This window comes from Pygoscelis adeliae, unplaced genomic scaffold (genome assembly GCF_000699105.1).
Source record: "Pygoscelis adeliae isolate BGI_AS28 unplaced genomic scaffold, ASM69910v1 Scaffold98, whole genome shotgun sequence".
NCBI lineage: Eukaryota > Metazoa > Chordata > Aves > Sphenisciformes > Spheniscidae > Pygoscelis > Pygoscelis adeliae.
In genome coordinates, this window is record NW_008825547.1 from 4,494,761 (window position 1) to 4,510,123 (window position 15,363).

The following is a 15,363-nucleotide window of genomic DNA, read 5'->3' on the forward strand; positions in this document are numbered from 1 at the left end:
TGCCAGGCAGCAGCAGTACAGAGGGAATTTCGAAGCTGCCTTTATGCACGAATCCCTGCCTTCTACTGCCTGCGGTTTCACGTGTTTTATAGTATGGATCCTGAAAAAACTAAAAAGCCACATCTGTCACCACAAACGGAAATCTTTTAAAAGTATACCTAAACCATCTCTAAGTAATCATTTCTACATGATTTTGATTTAAAATCATAGATAAAATAGGGCTGGAGAGGATTGGGGAGGTTCTTAACCTAGTTGTTTCTCCTTATTTTGGAAATTGTAGGTCACACCCTTTTGTTTTTTTCCCAGAGTTGACTTCATTTGTAACCAAATAAAAACTAGGCTCAACTTTGAATACCGATTCATCACTTATATTTTTTTTCCCCATTTTGCTTGCCAGCTTTGCAGGCGAGTAAGGATGTGTGAGTTTGGATTTACCAATAGTTTTCAGGTGTGTCATAATCCACCTATATCCATGAAAACTCTCCTAATACAGTTCTTTCCCTTTTCCACCCTGTGTTCTTACCCCTTTGTCATTCACGTTAACCACGTGTGCATGCTTGGCCCTTTCAGTGGAGACTGAAGCAAAGGCAGGCATTTAAAAACTTCTCTGTAGCATTTGCATGTAGTATTCTCCATCATTTAATTTAATCATTTATTTAATGTGCATGTTTTCCTTGGTCTTGTCCTATTACTAATGCATCTCTAGTTTCCCTGCTTATACTTACTATTTGTAGCACTTTTTGTGGGTGGGCTCTTCTGATTTTTGTCATATTGGGGTATTTTTTTATTGGGGTATTTTGTAATTTGATTTTATAATTTTTGGTTGTTTCCGACCATGTAAGATTTGGCCAAATTGACCATCTACCAAAAGTATTGGGAGTCTGGGGAGGTCCCTGCTGACTGAAAGCTAGCCAATGTTATTCCAATCTACAAAAAAGAGCATGAGGGAAGACCCGGGGAACTACAGACCTGTTAGTCTAACCTTAGTTCCTGGAAAAATTATGGAGAAGATTGTACTGGGTACTATTGAAAGGCATTTACAGAATAATGCAATCATCAGGCACAGTCAACATGGGTTCACAAAGGGAAAGTCCTGTTGGACTAATTTGATATCCTTCTATGCTAAGGTCACCTTGCCTGGTGGATGAAGGGAAGGGGGTGGATGTAGTTTTTCTGGATTTTAGTAAGGTTTTTGATACTGTTCCTCACAGCATCCTTCTGGACAAGTTGTCCGACTGTGGGATGAGCGTGTTCATGGTGCACTGGGTGAAGAACTGGCTGAAGGGCAGAGCTCAAAGGGTTGCAGTGAATGGGGCTACATCTGGCTGGCGACCAGTCACCAGCAGTGTTCCTGAGGGCTCAATCCTAGGGCCAGTCCTGTTCAATATATTTATCAACAATCTGGATGCAGGAGTTGAATGCACCATTAGCAAGTTTGCGGATGATACCAAACTGGGAGGTGCTGTTGACTCTCTTGAGGGACATTAGGCCTTGCAGAGGGATCTAGATGGATCAGAGCGTTGGGCCATGATTAATGGAATGAAATTTAATAAGTCCAAGTGCTGGATTGTGCACCTAGGACAGAGTAATGCCAGACACAAGTCTAAATTGGGACAGGAGTGGCTGGAGACCAGCCCTGCAGAAAGGGACCTGGGGGTGCTGGTTGACAGCAGGCTCAGTATGAGTCAGCAGTGTGCCCTGGCAGCCAAGAGGGCAAACCGCATCCTGGGGTGTGTCAAACACAGTATAATCAGCCGGCCAAAAGAGGTGATTATCCCACTGTATTCAGCGTTGGTGCAGCCTCACCTTGATCCAGAGGAGGTCAACAAAGCTAGTGAAAGGGCTGGAAGGAATGTCCTATGAGGAGCAGCTGAGGACTTTGGGTTTGTCTAGTTTGGAGAAAAGGAGGCTGAGGGGCGACCTCATTGCTCTCTACAGCTTCCTGAGGAGGGGGAGTGGGGAGGGAGGTGCTGAGCTCTTCTCCCTGGTATCCAGTGATAGGACACGTGGGAATGGTTCAAAGCTGCGCCAGCGGAGGTTTAGACTGGACGTTAGGAAACATTTCTTTACCGAGAGGGTGGTCAAACACTGGAACAGGCTTCCTAGAGAGGTGGTCGATGCCCCAAGGCTGTCAGTGTTGAACAGGCACTTGGACAATGCCCTTAACAACATGCTCTAACTTTTGGTTAAAGTGGCCTGAAGTGGTCAGGCAGTTGGACTAGATGATTGTTGTAGGTCCCTTCCAACTGAAATAGTATAGTCTAGTCTATTCTAAACTTTTCTCGTCAGGCACTGTCTTTACAATAAGTGTGATTTGCTCTTGCAGTTGTCATTGCTTGGTTTTTTTGATGGTGTGGTTGTTCCTGAGACTTTTTTCCCATGAGGTTGTACCTGTCAGCCCTCCAGGTTGTTTAAAACTTGCTTTCCTAATAAAAAAAAACTTCATATTTTGCTATTCTTTCATTCCCTTTCATATTCATTCCACTCTGTTTCATGATCCCTGTCACTTAATTTTCCTTCCTAACATGACATAACGCATTCTCAGCATGATGTAAAAACATCCTATCAGGCTGACCCTAAGCAAACCCATCTGGCCTCTCTAGTATTCTACATTTTTACGGTCAGCCTAGAAATGCACAAGCGGAATCCATTACACATATTGCCATAACCCCCTCTCTGCATGAAGAAACAGCATTGCAAACTATGTGTAAAACATGCCTTGTTTGAAATAACTCTTGCAAAAGAGGATCACAGACCTTTGGAATGAAGTTGAAATCAAGCATGTCTTTGAGTTGAAAAACGGGCTATGAAGGAATGCAGAAGTTCTCTGGTTTTGCAGCAAAAAAAAAAAAAAAAGTAGCTGCATTTCACCTTTTGAAAAAAGAGCACAGAACTGCCCATCCCTCTGCGTGCTGTTTAATGTCAGCGGTGGTGTTTCGTCAAGGAAGTCTTTGAGTTGTGACCAAGTACTTTTGCTTTTCAGAAGGTGTAGCTCTTCTGTGACAGTAGGTTCTCCCCGCCCTACTTCAAAGTCCTCTGCTGCTTTTGCCTCTTTCCCCAAACACCTTCAGAAGCTAAAAGAATGGGTCAGAAAGTAGGGACGGCATGTTTTCAAAGCAACATCCTATGCGCCATGCTTTTGCTACCATTTTCTTTCAGGATTTTGAAAGAGTTTTATACCTATTTATGAAATGACCCACAGGTGTTCTGGAAAGTTAAGTAATTACCCTGTTTTACAGGTAGAAAGAGCAGAAATAGAGGACAGAGCACTGCCAGCTGAAATCACGCCCCAAATGGGTGACAGAGCTGTCTGCAGAACTGCAGCTCCAAGTCATTCATTTATTGCGTGACTTTTAGCTGAAGCTTTACAGTACAGAGGCTGTCTTGTGGAGTGATTTATTTCTTCCAGAAGACTTTTCTTCCATTCTTACCCTGGGTGCGTAGTTCCTAGTATTTAGAGATTTGTTGGTTGGTTGTTTTTAAAAGGATTGAACGGGTATTTCTAGAAGCGTGTCAGTAGTTCATTAAAGGTGAAGGGGAAACCGCTTCCTTCTTGGTAGTAACACTTGTGCAGTGTAGGCAGAATCCTCTCTTAAAGGCCACAAAACGTATTCCAGAAGCCCAAATTAGCTTTCCCATCCTGCTCCTGAGTAGTAGTTACATGTAGCCGAACAGTCTTGACAGGTACCAATGATCATTAAAAGAGAGGGGAAAAGGCTTTAATTTTCTTTTGTTCCCATGAATTTCTCTACCTTTAACATATCATTTGGCAATGAAAACCCAACAATTATCATGAAGAGTTATCACATGGGCTCTGGCACCCATTCCCTTGATCAAAAAACCCTCTTTTTTTTTTTTCTTTTCCCACAAGCAAAGGTTTAACGTGACCAGATGTGTGAATTCAGTTGTCCAGTTGCTGTGTTTCCCCTCCTCCCATTAAAAATTTCTTTCTCATTATTCTTTTCCTACTTGGGGAATTTTTTGCACGCCTAAATGCTTGCACATACGTGGCTTCTTTGAATTTCTGTGATTCAATGCAGTCAAAACCTGGAATTTCACGGAAGTGTAGTTTGTATTTGCTGAAAACATAATGGAACGTTTGATGTCACATTCTTCGTTTGTGACTCATCAGATGATGACTGGCAGAAATAAGAGGAAATAAAATGGTCTTTCCAATGGCTTTGCTTGGTTGGGCTTGGAAACTAAATACCGCCATCACAAATGTGTCTTTTGTGAAGTGGTTCTTGATTCCCCAGCCAGCAGTTCGTCCAAATGTTAAATCTGTGCAGGGAAATAGGAGGAAAGTTGATTCCTTTGTGATGGTTGATGTATTTTTGGTGACGTTAGTGGACCTGCCTGCATTTTGGTCCTATCTGCCAAGCTGGCCAGTCCAATTTCAGCATTGATCTTACAGCAAAACCTTCCCTTTTGTCTCTCATTCCTCCCCAAGCCCAAGTCATTGCATGGGGAGGAGAGAGAGAAGCAGAGCAGGCTCTAATCAAATACTACTATTTTATCTGTAAGTCTCTAGTAAGACTCTGTGGCAATTATTCACTAGTAGCTGCTTCCTTCATTATAAAACGTCCTACTTATTTCTAGAAAATGTGAAATGCAGGTGTTCTTCATTCTTTTCATCATCGGAGTTTCTTTCTGGTTTAGTGTGAGAACCCCCCTGCGTTGTACAAGGGCAATGTAACACTCTGCTCTAAAGAACAGATCGGTTTGTAAGAAGAGGTTTGCAGTGGAAGGTGGTGGGAGGGCAAGTGGCTCTATTTTTCCATTGCCTAAACCAAAAAAGAGGAACGAAGACCGTGTGGTTTTGTGTTGTTAGTGGTGGCAGTGTGTGCCTTCGCAGTACCCCTCGGGGACTTTTTAAAAATGGATAAGCAGAAGTGATGTTAATGTTTTCTTAAAATTTGGTCCGGTGCGCCTGCCTGCTTTACTGCAGGGCTGAAACGAGCCCCTCTGGCACTGGGAAGGGATCCGTGCACTTGTCTTCTCCCGAGGTGGCGAGGAGAGAGCCCCTGTACGAGTGTGCTGGGGACTGGCACTGGAGAAGGACCCTTACCGCTTTACAGCTGCTTCTTTAGCAGGTCTGAGAGCTTGCGCGTTCCCTAAACCATGTGGCCGAGAGCGAGCTGTCTGTCACCCACCCAGACACATCCTGGAGAGGTTCCTGCAGCACAGGTTGGACCGTGGGCCTTGCCTGGGAATGACCCATCACCAGAGTCTTACAAGGGAGAGAAAAACTGACAGCCCACAAGCGCTGGGTTTATTTTTCTTTTTTACTAGCTCCTCTTAAACTTTTGGACAGAATACGATCTACACATCAGTTTTATTGCTCTGACTTTAGAAACTATTCTTTCAGTTTCTTTTTTTCTGAAAAGTAAAATGTTTTTCCTTAGGGGGGAAAAAAAAAGGTAGTCTGGGCAAATACTGAAAAAATCATACCCAGTGCATATTTTGAGGACATTAATCATCTTTAATTTGGTTTGGAAATTAATTTGGGCTGCTGAAATACAAATTAAATTTACTTTTGATAGTATCTGAGAGCTGGCTGTTGCCAAACACTCCTCGTGTATGAACAGGTATGTTGTTGTAGAAGAAAATAAAGTTGTTTGCCCTATCTTAGTAATTGTTTCCTGATTGTCCAGGCCTATACTGGGTAAATAGAAAGTTGCTGGGTTTTTTTTTAACTCTGTCTGCACTGTTGCTTCGTCAATCCTTAAAAGAACATCTGTATCTTGTTTAACTTATGAATTCCTTCCATTTTCTTAGTATCTGGAAAATAAACTGGTTAATAATTTGGGGAAGAGAATATTTTAGTAGAAATCTTAGGAACATTTTAATTAAGATTTTTGTTTCAGGAAATGTCTCTAATACATACCTCTAATCCTGCCAGCTGTTATTCACCCAAACAATTCTTTTGAAGCTGCTTCTGTAAGTATAGTTTTGTAGGACTGGATCTACCCATAGGTTTTCCATGGCAATCACCGTTTTCTTGCTTCCATCTAAAAAATGCTCCAAAGATCCTGGTAATGAATAAATGGGTGCCGATACCTGGAAAGAACAGAGAGGTCAGACCTGCTGATGGTGGTGTGTGGTGTTGAAATATCAAAATAGTTGTTTCTTTGGTTACAGATTGCAGAAGGGATGGCCTACATAGAAAGAAAAAATTATATTCATCGAGATTTGAGAGCAGCGAATGTTCTGGTTTCGGACTTACTGATGTGCAAAATTGCTGACTTTGGACTAGCGAGAGTCATCGAAGACAACGAGTATACAGCAAGGGAAGGTATGTATTTTTATCTTTATCTTTAAACTTCAGCCTCTGGGAGGCAGTGAGGCTGTATCTAACAAGAATGTGATCACCAAGGACAGAGTATGCCATAACAACTTCCCAGAGGCAGCGTTCTCATGCCAACAACTTTAAAAAAGAATAAGGAAACAAATAATCTTTCCGTGCTCCCTAGGCTTTTTGAAAAGTTTATTTTAAATAAATTTGAAGGACAAAGAAAATTGAGAGTACTTAACTGCACACAAGTTTTTCTAAATTGAACAAATTAATTGCACAGCCAGAGCTTCCGTCCCGCTGAATTAAATGCCAAGAAAATATGATCTTACTTTCTCTTCACATCCTTCAACAGTAACTTCAATGCCATATGCACCGCCTTTCACTTAGGGAAAGGAAGGAGCCCTAGGGGTTGTAGTTGCTGGTAACAAGAAGACCTTAGCAGAACTGGTCATCTTTTGAAGCTGCTTTAGGAACTGCAGCACTGATTTGCATGTTCAGCAGCATTACTGCTACGTGCGGGGAGGGCTGGGTCCCACGTCCCTGTGCAGCACACGGGTGGGAGGTCACATCGCAGCAGGGTCAGGACTGGCAAGAGGGGAAATCATCCCACTGAAGATATTTGTCTGGGTTTTGCCATGTGTGTTTTGCTAACGTTGTCAAGGATCCTTTCGAGAAGTGCGTAGTCAATGAGCTGTAGCGAGAAATTTTTATTTATGCTTCCATGCACAGATTGCATTAGGGCAACTTGTCTGAGCAGGTTTGTTGGCTGGCTTCCACCCTCTCGTTTCAAAGACACTACATCATATTTTCACACAGTCTGGTAATGTAAGGACGAGAGGGGAAGAACTAAGGTATGAGGAAGAAAGAGAACAATGCACTACAGTTGAGATTCAAGGAAGATGAGCTGTTCAGCAGTCACTAGGTAACAGTAACTCAACAGATCAGGGGGAAGGGTCCGATTAAGCAGTTTTCAGAGGTACAGAACCCATATCTGTGCTTTTTAGCTGGCTCTGGACATTGTATATTGATTAAATTAACCTTTCAGGTTATAAATTCTTTATGCTAAGTTTCTTTGACGTGTTTTCTGCCATTCAGAAAAGTTTCCTAGCTTACCTGGTATTTTGTGCCAGAATGACAGAGCAGGCTAAAAAGGGTATAGAGAGAATCTGCTTGTATTACTCTTCATTGTCTGAAGAGCTAATGTAATATTCCCCAACAAAGGCTGCCTGAACTTTTCTTATTTAACTGGAAGGAGTTTGCTTTTATATGGGATTTTCTGGAATCAGTTAATCAGACATGAAAGATGCTATTTTAAGATATGGCTTTTTAAGATACAACTTGTTACTGCTTTTGTATCTATGGCTGAATGTGAAATGCGTTAAAGTGTATGTTGAAGCTAGACTGACTTTCTTTAAAAGAGGAAAAGTTAGCTGAAGTCTTGCGAAGTTCCGGCTGATGGGAATTGTAAGATTGTTGCCTGGCCACTGGGCAGAAGGGAAAATGGTGACTGTAATTTTAGCAAAAATTCACCATACCTAAGAGTCAAAAGGTGCTATGTAGCTTTCGGCGTCTTATTTGCACCTCTGACACAGGACATGCAGTGTGGCAACATGCGTCCCGCAGCACATCTCTGCTGATAACTCTTGGACAGCAGGAGTTGCTGGTAACTTTGCTAATTCAGGGGTATCATAGGCAAGTCGTTAAGACCTTTTAGTGACTTGATATTGAGTGTTTAAATTTGCCTTTGACTGATGGAGACTGTACTTTTTATTAGGTGCAAAATTCCCTATTAAATGGACAGCACCAGAGGCAATTAATTATGGATCTTTCACCATTAAATCTGATGTGTGGTCATTCGGGATTCTCCTGTATGAAATCGTTACATATGGAAAGATTCCTTATCCAGGTACGGGCGTGTGTTTATACTGTTACTCTGTATTTATACTTTGGTGTTAAAAAGCAAAGAAAATACACCAGGAAAGAGCTGGCATCTGACAGTAGCCACAGCAGCGATTTGGAAAATGTCTTGCAGGTAACGTTATTGCTTTGAAAACTTATAGTCACCATATGTGTAAACCACGTGCCTCTCTGGGGTAAATTTTAGCAAACAGACTAATGGCACCATGAACAAGTAGTCATTTTTATATATTCAAAAGGTGTTACAACTGCAGCAAACGCTGAATTGGCACAGATCCCGGCTTTACGGGCAGCAGCTCAGTCTCTAATGGTGCTGTGTAAGCTGCTGGGGTTTTTTAAGATCATAATATGTGAAAGTACTAAGAGTGTTTTCACAAGCAAATAGGCTGTAATAATTTGTCAGTGTTAGCTAATCTAAACAAATATGAAAGCAGACCCTAAAGCAGTGTTGATGTACCCCTGGGACTATTTGCTCTTCATTGTTCCATACGGTTCAGGTACGAGACCACAGAGGAGTACATCAATCATAGCTGCATTAAGTAGCTGTGAAAGGGTTATGTACTTTATGTTTCGTTTTTCTTTCTGTTAAACAAAATACATATTAATGTTTCCAGCACACAGAAGCAACTTGTACGGAGGATAGTTTTGCACACAGAATTGTCACATCTCAGGCATAGCTGATTAATTCCGGACTGCGTTCATTTAAGCTTACTGAGGTTATGGAAAATTAACCTAAATTCTCTTATCTTGTGGGCAAATGGGGAAAATACAGCCATATTCACCTGTGCTGCACATCTCATAGACGGAGTGACTGAAGAGAAGAACCCTTAGGATCCTGCAGATTACAGGCAGTAAAGGGAAGGCAGATATTTCATCCAGGCAAAGCTTCCCCAGCGCTTCCAGTGCAGCAGCTCTTGCTGTTTAAACAGTGAAAACATTTTCACTGCCACTTCCCGAGCAGCTGGAATTCTGCATCCTGAACTGCCAGAGATGTCAAAGGGGCAGACCTGGGTGACCCGAGTCCTGAAATGACAGTAGGATCAACACCTCTGGGCACAGGGAGACCGGACCCCTCGCGAGACTCGGGCAGCGGGGAAGGGGTGATGGCGGCCAACTTTACACTATGTTATGGAAGAACATATCAACTTTCCATACAAGAGGTAGAGCCAGACCAGACATTCTCATCGCTCAGTAAGGCTCCATTCCAGGAAAGCACTTAAGCTCAAGGGTAGCCCCCTTAAACTTCAAGAGATGATAGGGCTGCTTGCACAGCTGAGTGTTTAAACATATGCTCCGGGTTGGTTTTTAGGTAGGGGCTATAAAATACGTGACTGAGTAGCGGGTCCTCCCAAAGCTGTTCTAAACACTGCTTATGTCCTCAGGAAAGATCAGATGGGAGTTGTACGCAGCCGAGTAATGCATGGTTCTTCCCACAGTTGGGATACTTTTTTCCCCGTTAGCACATGCCTATGCATCCGAACGGTTACCTATGCTGAGCTGGGCTCACAAGGTTACTTCTAGATGCCTTGAAAATTGTCCTTCCCTGAGCAAACCTACGAGGTCACGTGGAAACCAGCACTACCAAAATACAAAACCCAATCCAATACTTAATTCTGCAGCTAAGACTGCTCTCTTTTTCCCTCCATAAAACATTTCATATTCTTATTTTAAGAAAAAAAATCAATCTTTACAGCAGACACTGTACTGCTGTACTACTGTGGGAAAATCTCTCTTCTAGGGGAAGTCTGGGCAATATTTTTTTTTTAATATGGGAGCATTTTTATGAGCACCATAAATAGGCCATACCCTGTGGATTCATTTGCCAACCAGCAATTAGAAGCGGAAGCCTCTTGACTGCACACTGGAAGATTTTAATACTTTGCAGGCATTGCTTGCATTAAACTGGAAGAGGGATACATGTCTATTTTAAATAGAAGTATAATCTGAAATAGCCTATTAGACTGAAAGTTGATGAAGAATCAGAAGGACAGCAAACTAAATGGGTGACCAATTTACTTTACATGAAGAGATGTGACAGGTTTGGGCAAATTACCCCAGCATGGCAAGAGTAACCTAGTGATAGGTTGTAACCAGCAACCACTGGAGAGAAACAGTGAATTGATTTTTCAATTCTAACGGGAATGCTTCAAAATATTATTTTCAATTATTAAACAGCTCCAGCAGCTAGACAGTATTCAGCATAAAGCTGCATGTGAAACAGTTTGAGTTGAAACTGGCAAGTATTTAATACCTGTGAAGAACATCTAGGCAGGCAGCTTGGTCGGAAGCATTTCTAGACCACGGAACTTGGGGCTTTTGTGACCAACAAAAACAACAACAAATTCCAACAGCTGTTTCTCTTCCTGAGAAACTCAAAGCAATTAGTGGGACTATAGTTGCAGGAACTACCTCTGAAATGTGAAACAAGTATCTGAATCTCTGGGCAAATAAGTTGAATTGGTTGTTAAAACTAATTTCCAGGTAATTCTATAGTATGTCAAATACTATAGAACAACATCCATACTTGCATTCCAATTATGTCAGCTGCTCCTCACAAGGTATGCCACTTTCTATATGGTGGGATTCTTCCTCCCTACCACTGGGTTCACGTAATTTCCCAGGCTCTAACATAAGCAAATATGTCTTTATCTGTGACACTTAAGAGGTACCAGAGTGTAAATTAACAGACATGTACCAAACCTTTAGAGCTAATGTCCTTTGCTAGCATTTAAGAGGGTGTAAGTAAGTGTAACAAATATGCACATGGGATATATTTCTTTTACTGATTAGGATGTAGTCTTGATGAGACCGGTAATTCTCTAGCCACAAAAAAATAATTAAAAAAAAAAAAGGAAAAGTTAAACAAGTAGCTATTTTGAGAATACTGCATGGACTGTGGGGTAGACAGGTAAGCCTTTTTGTTTTAAATAAAACCCAAAACATATGCAAGTATGTTCATGACATTGTATTTGCTATGGACTACTGATAAAAAAGTCTTTTCATTTTTGTCTTGTGAACTTAAATGGATATTTAACAGATAGTTTTCCTGCAGGTTAGCTGAAACACAGGCTTTGTCCTTGGCATTCAGAATGTAACAATCAATCCTGCAGACACTGGATCTAAGCACAATCCTATAAAGTACTTAAACCCACAGAAACAGCCCCGTTCTGTGCAAAACCCAGTAGCAGGAGTCCTCATGCATTGCACACAGTTAACTAAGACTTTGCATAATATGAATAACTGTTTTACTGCATACATTATATACAAGCCATTTCCTTAAGCTCAAGCAGTCAGATCACTGTTCTCTATAAAATGCTTTATCGACTTTCTTCCTATATTTATTCTGTCTTTATATAGCAGTAATTCCTTATTCTGTGACAACATGCCATTCCACTGCTACCTTCAAAATACTGTTTTTGTACACACATGTGCAATATTAGCTCAGAAAAACTTCACTCCTCCTTCCAAAGCAGAACTGAAAATACAAAACATGTGCCCAGAGTAAGCACCCTGATCCAGACCCAGATTTCATGGCCGACTATTTCTAGAATAGGTTAAAGCCAAAAGGCTTGAACTGAAGTCAACTATATGAACTATAGTCATCTTGAATAATCGAAGTAGTTACACCGGGTAGAGTTGTCATTTGGTTGTTATGCAAATGTGTCCTTACCTGCCAAGTGGCTTAAGTCATAGCTTTAATAGTCAGATGACACGTACAACGATCTGCACAGCCTGCAGCGACAGAGCTGCACAGTCACCAAGTACTCGGGGAGCGCCACATATGCATCTCCGCTGCCGGCCTTGCTCGGGGCAGGACCTGTCCTGCCTCCTCTCAGCAGAGTGTGGCCGCTCTCCCCGCGCTTCCGGGGAACTGGCATAAGCAGGAGCAGTGAATGTCACCCACGCACCTGACCGGAGGCCGAATTGCCTGAGAAAAACCATGAGAAACTGTAGTCTTAGGCAGAACTGCATCACGTGGAGCATTTAGCCTGAGGAGCGGCCAGCGGCTGAGCGGTCTGGAATACCTTTCTCGACAGAGGGAAAGTCTTCACTGGTGGTAGCAAATATCTAGGCTGAAGCACAGGTGCTTCCTGCATGCCCAGTCATCAGAAGAAACAGCATTCACTGGAGTACAGAAAGCTTAGAGTCTGTGTCCTGGAGAAGGTAATCCTGGCACAATTACTCCACTGGGTTGCATAAGATTTGCAGAGAAAGGGACGAGCTGAAAGGCAGGTTTCTGGGTAGGAAGTGGTGAGCCTTTTTGTTGGCCCCGCCATAGCTGACCTTCTGACAGTAGGTGTTGAAATCGTTCTGTGAACCAATCTCTCAAGGATTTAAAAAAGGAGGGGGGCATGAAGGAAAAAGAGAGGGGGAGGATGGAGTCCAAGGCAGGCCTCTCTCACGTGACGTTAGTTGGCATGTGAGGCTCAGGATGCACTTCTGCTAGTTAGAGTTCTTATCCACTGAAGGAAAACCGTAACGGGGAAACAAAGCAAAGCTCAGCACCGCTGGCAAGACGGTTTTGCACAATAGGAATAGGATAAGGAAGAAGGGAGGGGAAATTGCCCGTTACAAGTAATGATATCACGAGCGACCATGTCCAATGTCTTGCAATCAGCAGCACTTACACAAAAGCTGATGTAGAAGAAAATCTGAAAGCGTGTTACTGCATTGAGCAGGGTGACTGGGAGCGTGGTCAAACAGGTAGGCTGCTCTCCATCTTAGTATGGATGGGGTCTACAGCGAGCAGGTTAGAAGCTCTGCAGCTGGAGACAAAGACTGGTGCCAGGGTAGGTTTTTGTTGTGAATCTCACCATCGCTGGAAGAAGAACAAACGGTGGCGGGACTGGTCAGAGGAACAGAACGGAGCTGGTTCTGGAGACAAGAATGATGATCTCTTCCACAGTCTTGTTAGACTTGGCACTAAAGAGGTCGCTACACTCAACTGGGGAAACAGAAATCTTCCCCCAGGATTTTCAAAGCAAGTCCCTCGGTGCCGGTGCACACCTGAGCCTTGTATATTGAACTCATATTAGTAGCTACCTTTAATAAGTAGTAACAGCCTTGCATTATTGGGTGAAGATCTTTAGAGTGAAGTAAATAAAAAAGACTAAATCATTTCTTTAGGAACTGCGATCAGTTGATCAAAACTTTCTTTTTCTGTTGAAGGTATGAGCAATTCAGATGTGATGGTTGCTCTTCAGCGCGGGTACCGAATGCCACGCATGGAAACCTGTCCAGCTGAGCTTTACGATATCATGAAAACATGCTGGAAAGACAAAGCAGAAGAAAGGCCAACATTTGATTATCTACAGAGTGTGCTTGATGACTTCTACACAGCAACAGAAGGGCAGTATCAACAACAGCCGTAGAACAAAGAACACTTTTTCTATTGACATGGATCACTGGCACAGACTAGCGTTTGGACAGACTGCTCAAACCAAGTGGATGTCTTAACCGAGTGTGGAAGCTGAAATGCTGAAGGAAAGAGTAATTCTGCAGAGAACTAATAATGATGTTTTTATTTGGTTAAAACAGTTCCTCTAAAGATTGAAGTTCTCCTTAAATGCTCTGTTTTGCATCTGCAGAAACATCCCAAACCAAGCAGGCTTTTTGGGGTGGGGAGGGAGAAGGAAGGAAAGAGATTGTCTACTGGTACAGTTTGACAAAGCCACCTTAGGATCTAAGTCATGGACTACATTACAAGGAGACCTTTATAAAAGGGGCGAGAAGATGCGTGAACGGCTGTTTCCAAAAGAAAAAGTCATGAAGGAGAACATAAAGATTTAAGACATGGTGGTGTTCTTAAATTATCTTTTTTGAAATACAGCATATTGTGAAGATTATTTTTATATCCCTGTTATTTCACGTTAGTAGTTGGAGTACTGTCACCTCTTGTAAGACTTTCTAAATGGTGTCATGGTTTCCTTTAAGGAAGGGTTATGTATGTAATTCTGTACGCTGAAGATGATTATGTTTTACTGCTGTATTACTCAAATTTAAAATCATTTTCAAAGCATCGCACAGCCATCACAGATGCAGAAGTGCAATATGAACACACACGATGGCAGAAGCGGCAGCACACCTAGCTCTGTATTCAACCTTCAGTTTCCCACAAGGCCAAAGTCATCATCTGAAGTCCATGGGAAAGCACAGGATTTTGAAGGAAGTTAATACTTTCATTGCAGTCGCTGAGACTGTTTACTATTTTAATCTTAATTTTTAATCCTCTGTGATTATTCAAGAAAATTCCTTATATTTTTTGCTGCTTTAATCAACTAACCTCAAATCTGTTTTAAAGCTAAAACTAGCTCTAGCACTATCAAAAACAATTTGTGGAAATATGCAATAGGATATCAAGTTACATTGCAGTGACACTATAGGTTTGGTGCTCAGTATATACATCTAATTCATAAAAGTGAATGCAGTTTGCTAAGATCTACATATTGAATTGTTCTATCACCAAATTACTTACCAAAACAGCTGAGCTAGTGCAGTTGCAATGTAACTACAGCACAGATTACGTTTTTTCCCCCCAAAGTGACACTGGTTCTTACAGCTGAAACCCAGTACATCTTTGCCACCCCTCAGCCCAGTTATTTAGGCAAATGGTACTTTGCAGAAGCTTAAAACCCTTTTGATAAAGCTTCAGTGTGCCTGCAGTTGAAGTTCAGCAGCATAAATATTAATTGCTTTTCTTTTCCATTGGCTTCCTTCAGTCAAACTGTGCGGTTTAAGCAGACTATCAGTTAAATATGTAAATAGTTTCTATTGTATGGTGATTTTTAATTTTAATAAACACTTAATCTGAAGCAAGTTGTGTGGTAGTAATTTGAGGTGAAACAAATGGCTGATGTTCTACCCAGAGTGGTAGCTTCATGTGGAACAGGGCAACATCTGTTCATCACCACTATCACGATTATTTTGCAAAGCTAAATATTAATGGATTCGGCTCTCCTTACATCCATTCAGCTTTGAGAAGCTGAAAAGGACCGAACCAGCCATTTCTGCATCCTCATTAGGGATTCTTTTTGGTCTGGAGGGCAGGAAGATAGGAAGTCAGTCCTCAGCTGTCCTTTAAAACAGCTTCTTAGAAGTCTTTAATGCAATAGCAACATAGTCCATTGAACTCTCTGGAAAACATTACGGAC

The 15,363-nt window shown here is 41.9% G+C and overlaps 1 protein-coding gene across 2 annotated transcripts in view; it reads left to right on the top strand.

Annotated features, from left to right (window-relative positions):
* LYN (LYN proto-oncogene, Src family tyrosine kinase) overlaps positions 1 to 15,024 on the top strand; it is a 34,402-nt gene extending 19,378 nt beyond the window's left edge. For both annotated transcript variants that reach the window (XM_009332067.1, XM_009332068.1), the window contains exons 10-12: positions 6,142 to 6,295; positions 8,070 to 8,201; positions 13,382 to 15,024. In XM_009332067.1, the coding sequence (XP_009330342.1) occupies positions 6,142 to 6,295; positions 8,070 to 8,201; positions 13,382 to 13,584 (489 nt within the window). In that variant the 3' untranslated portion in view covers positions 13,585 to 15,024. The remainder of the gene's footprint in view (positions 1 to 6,141; positions 6,296 to 8,069; positions 8,202 to 13,381) is intronic.
* Positions 15,025 to 15,363: the final 339 nt, after the last annotated feature.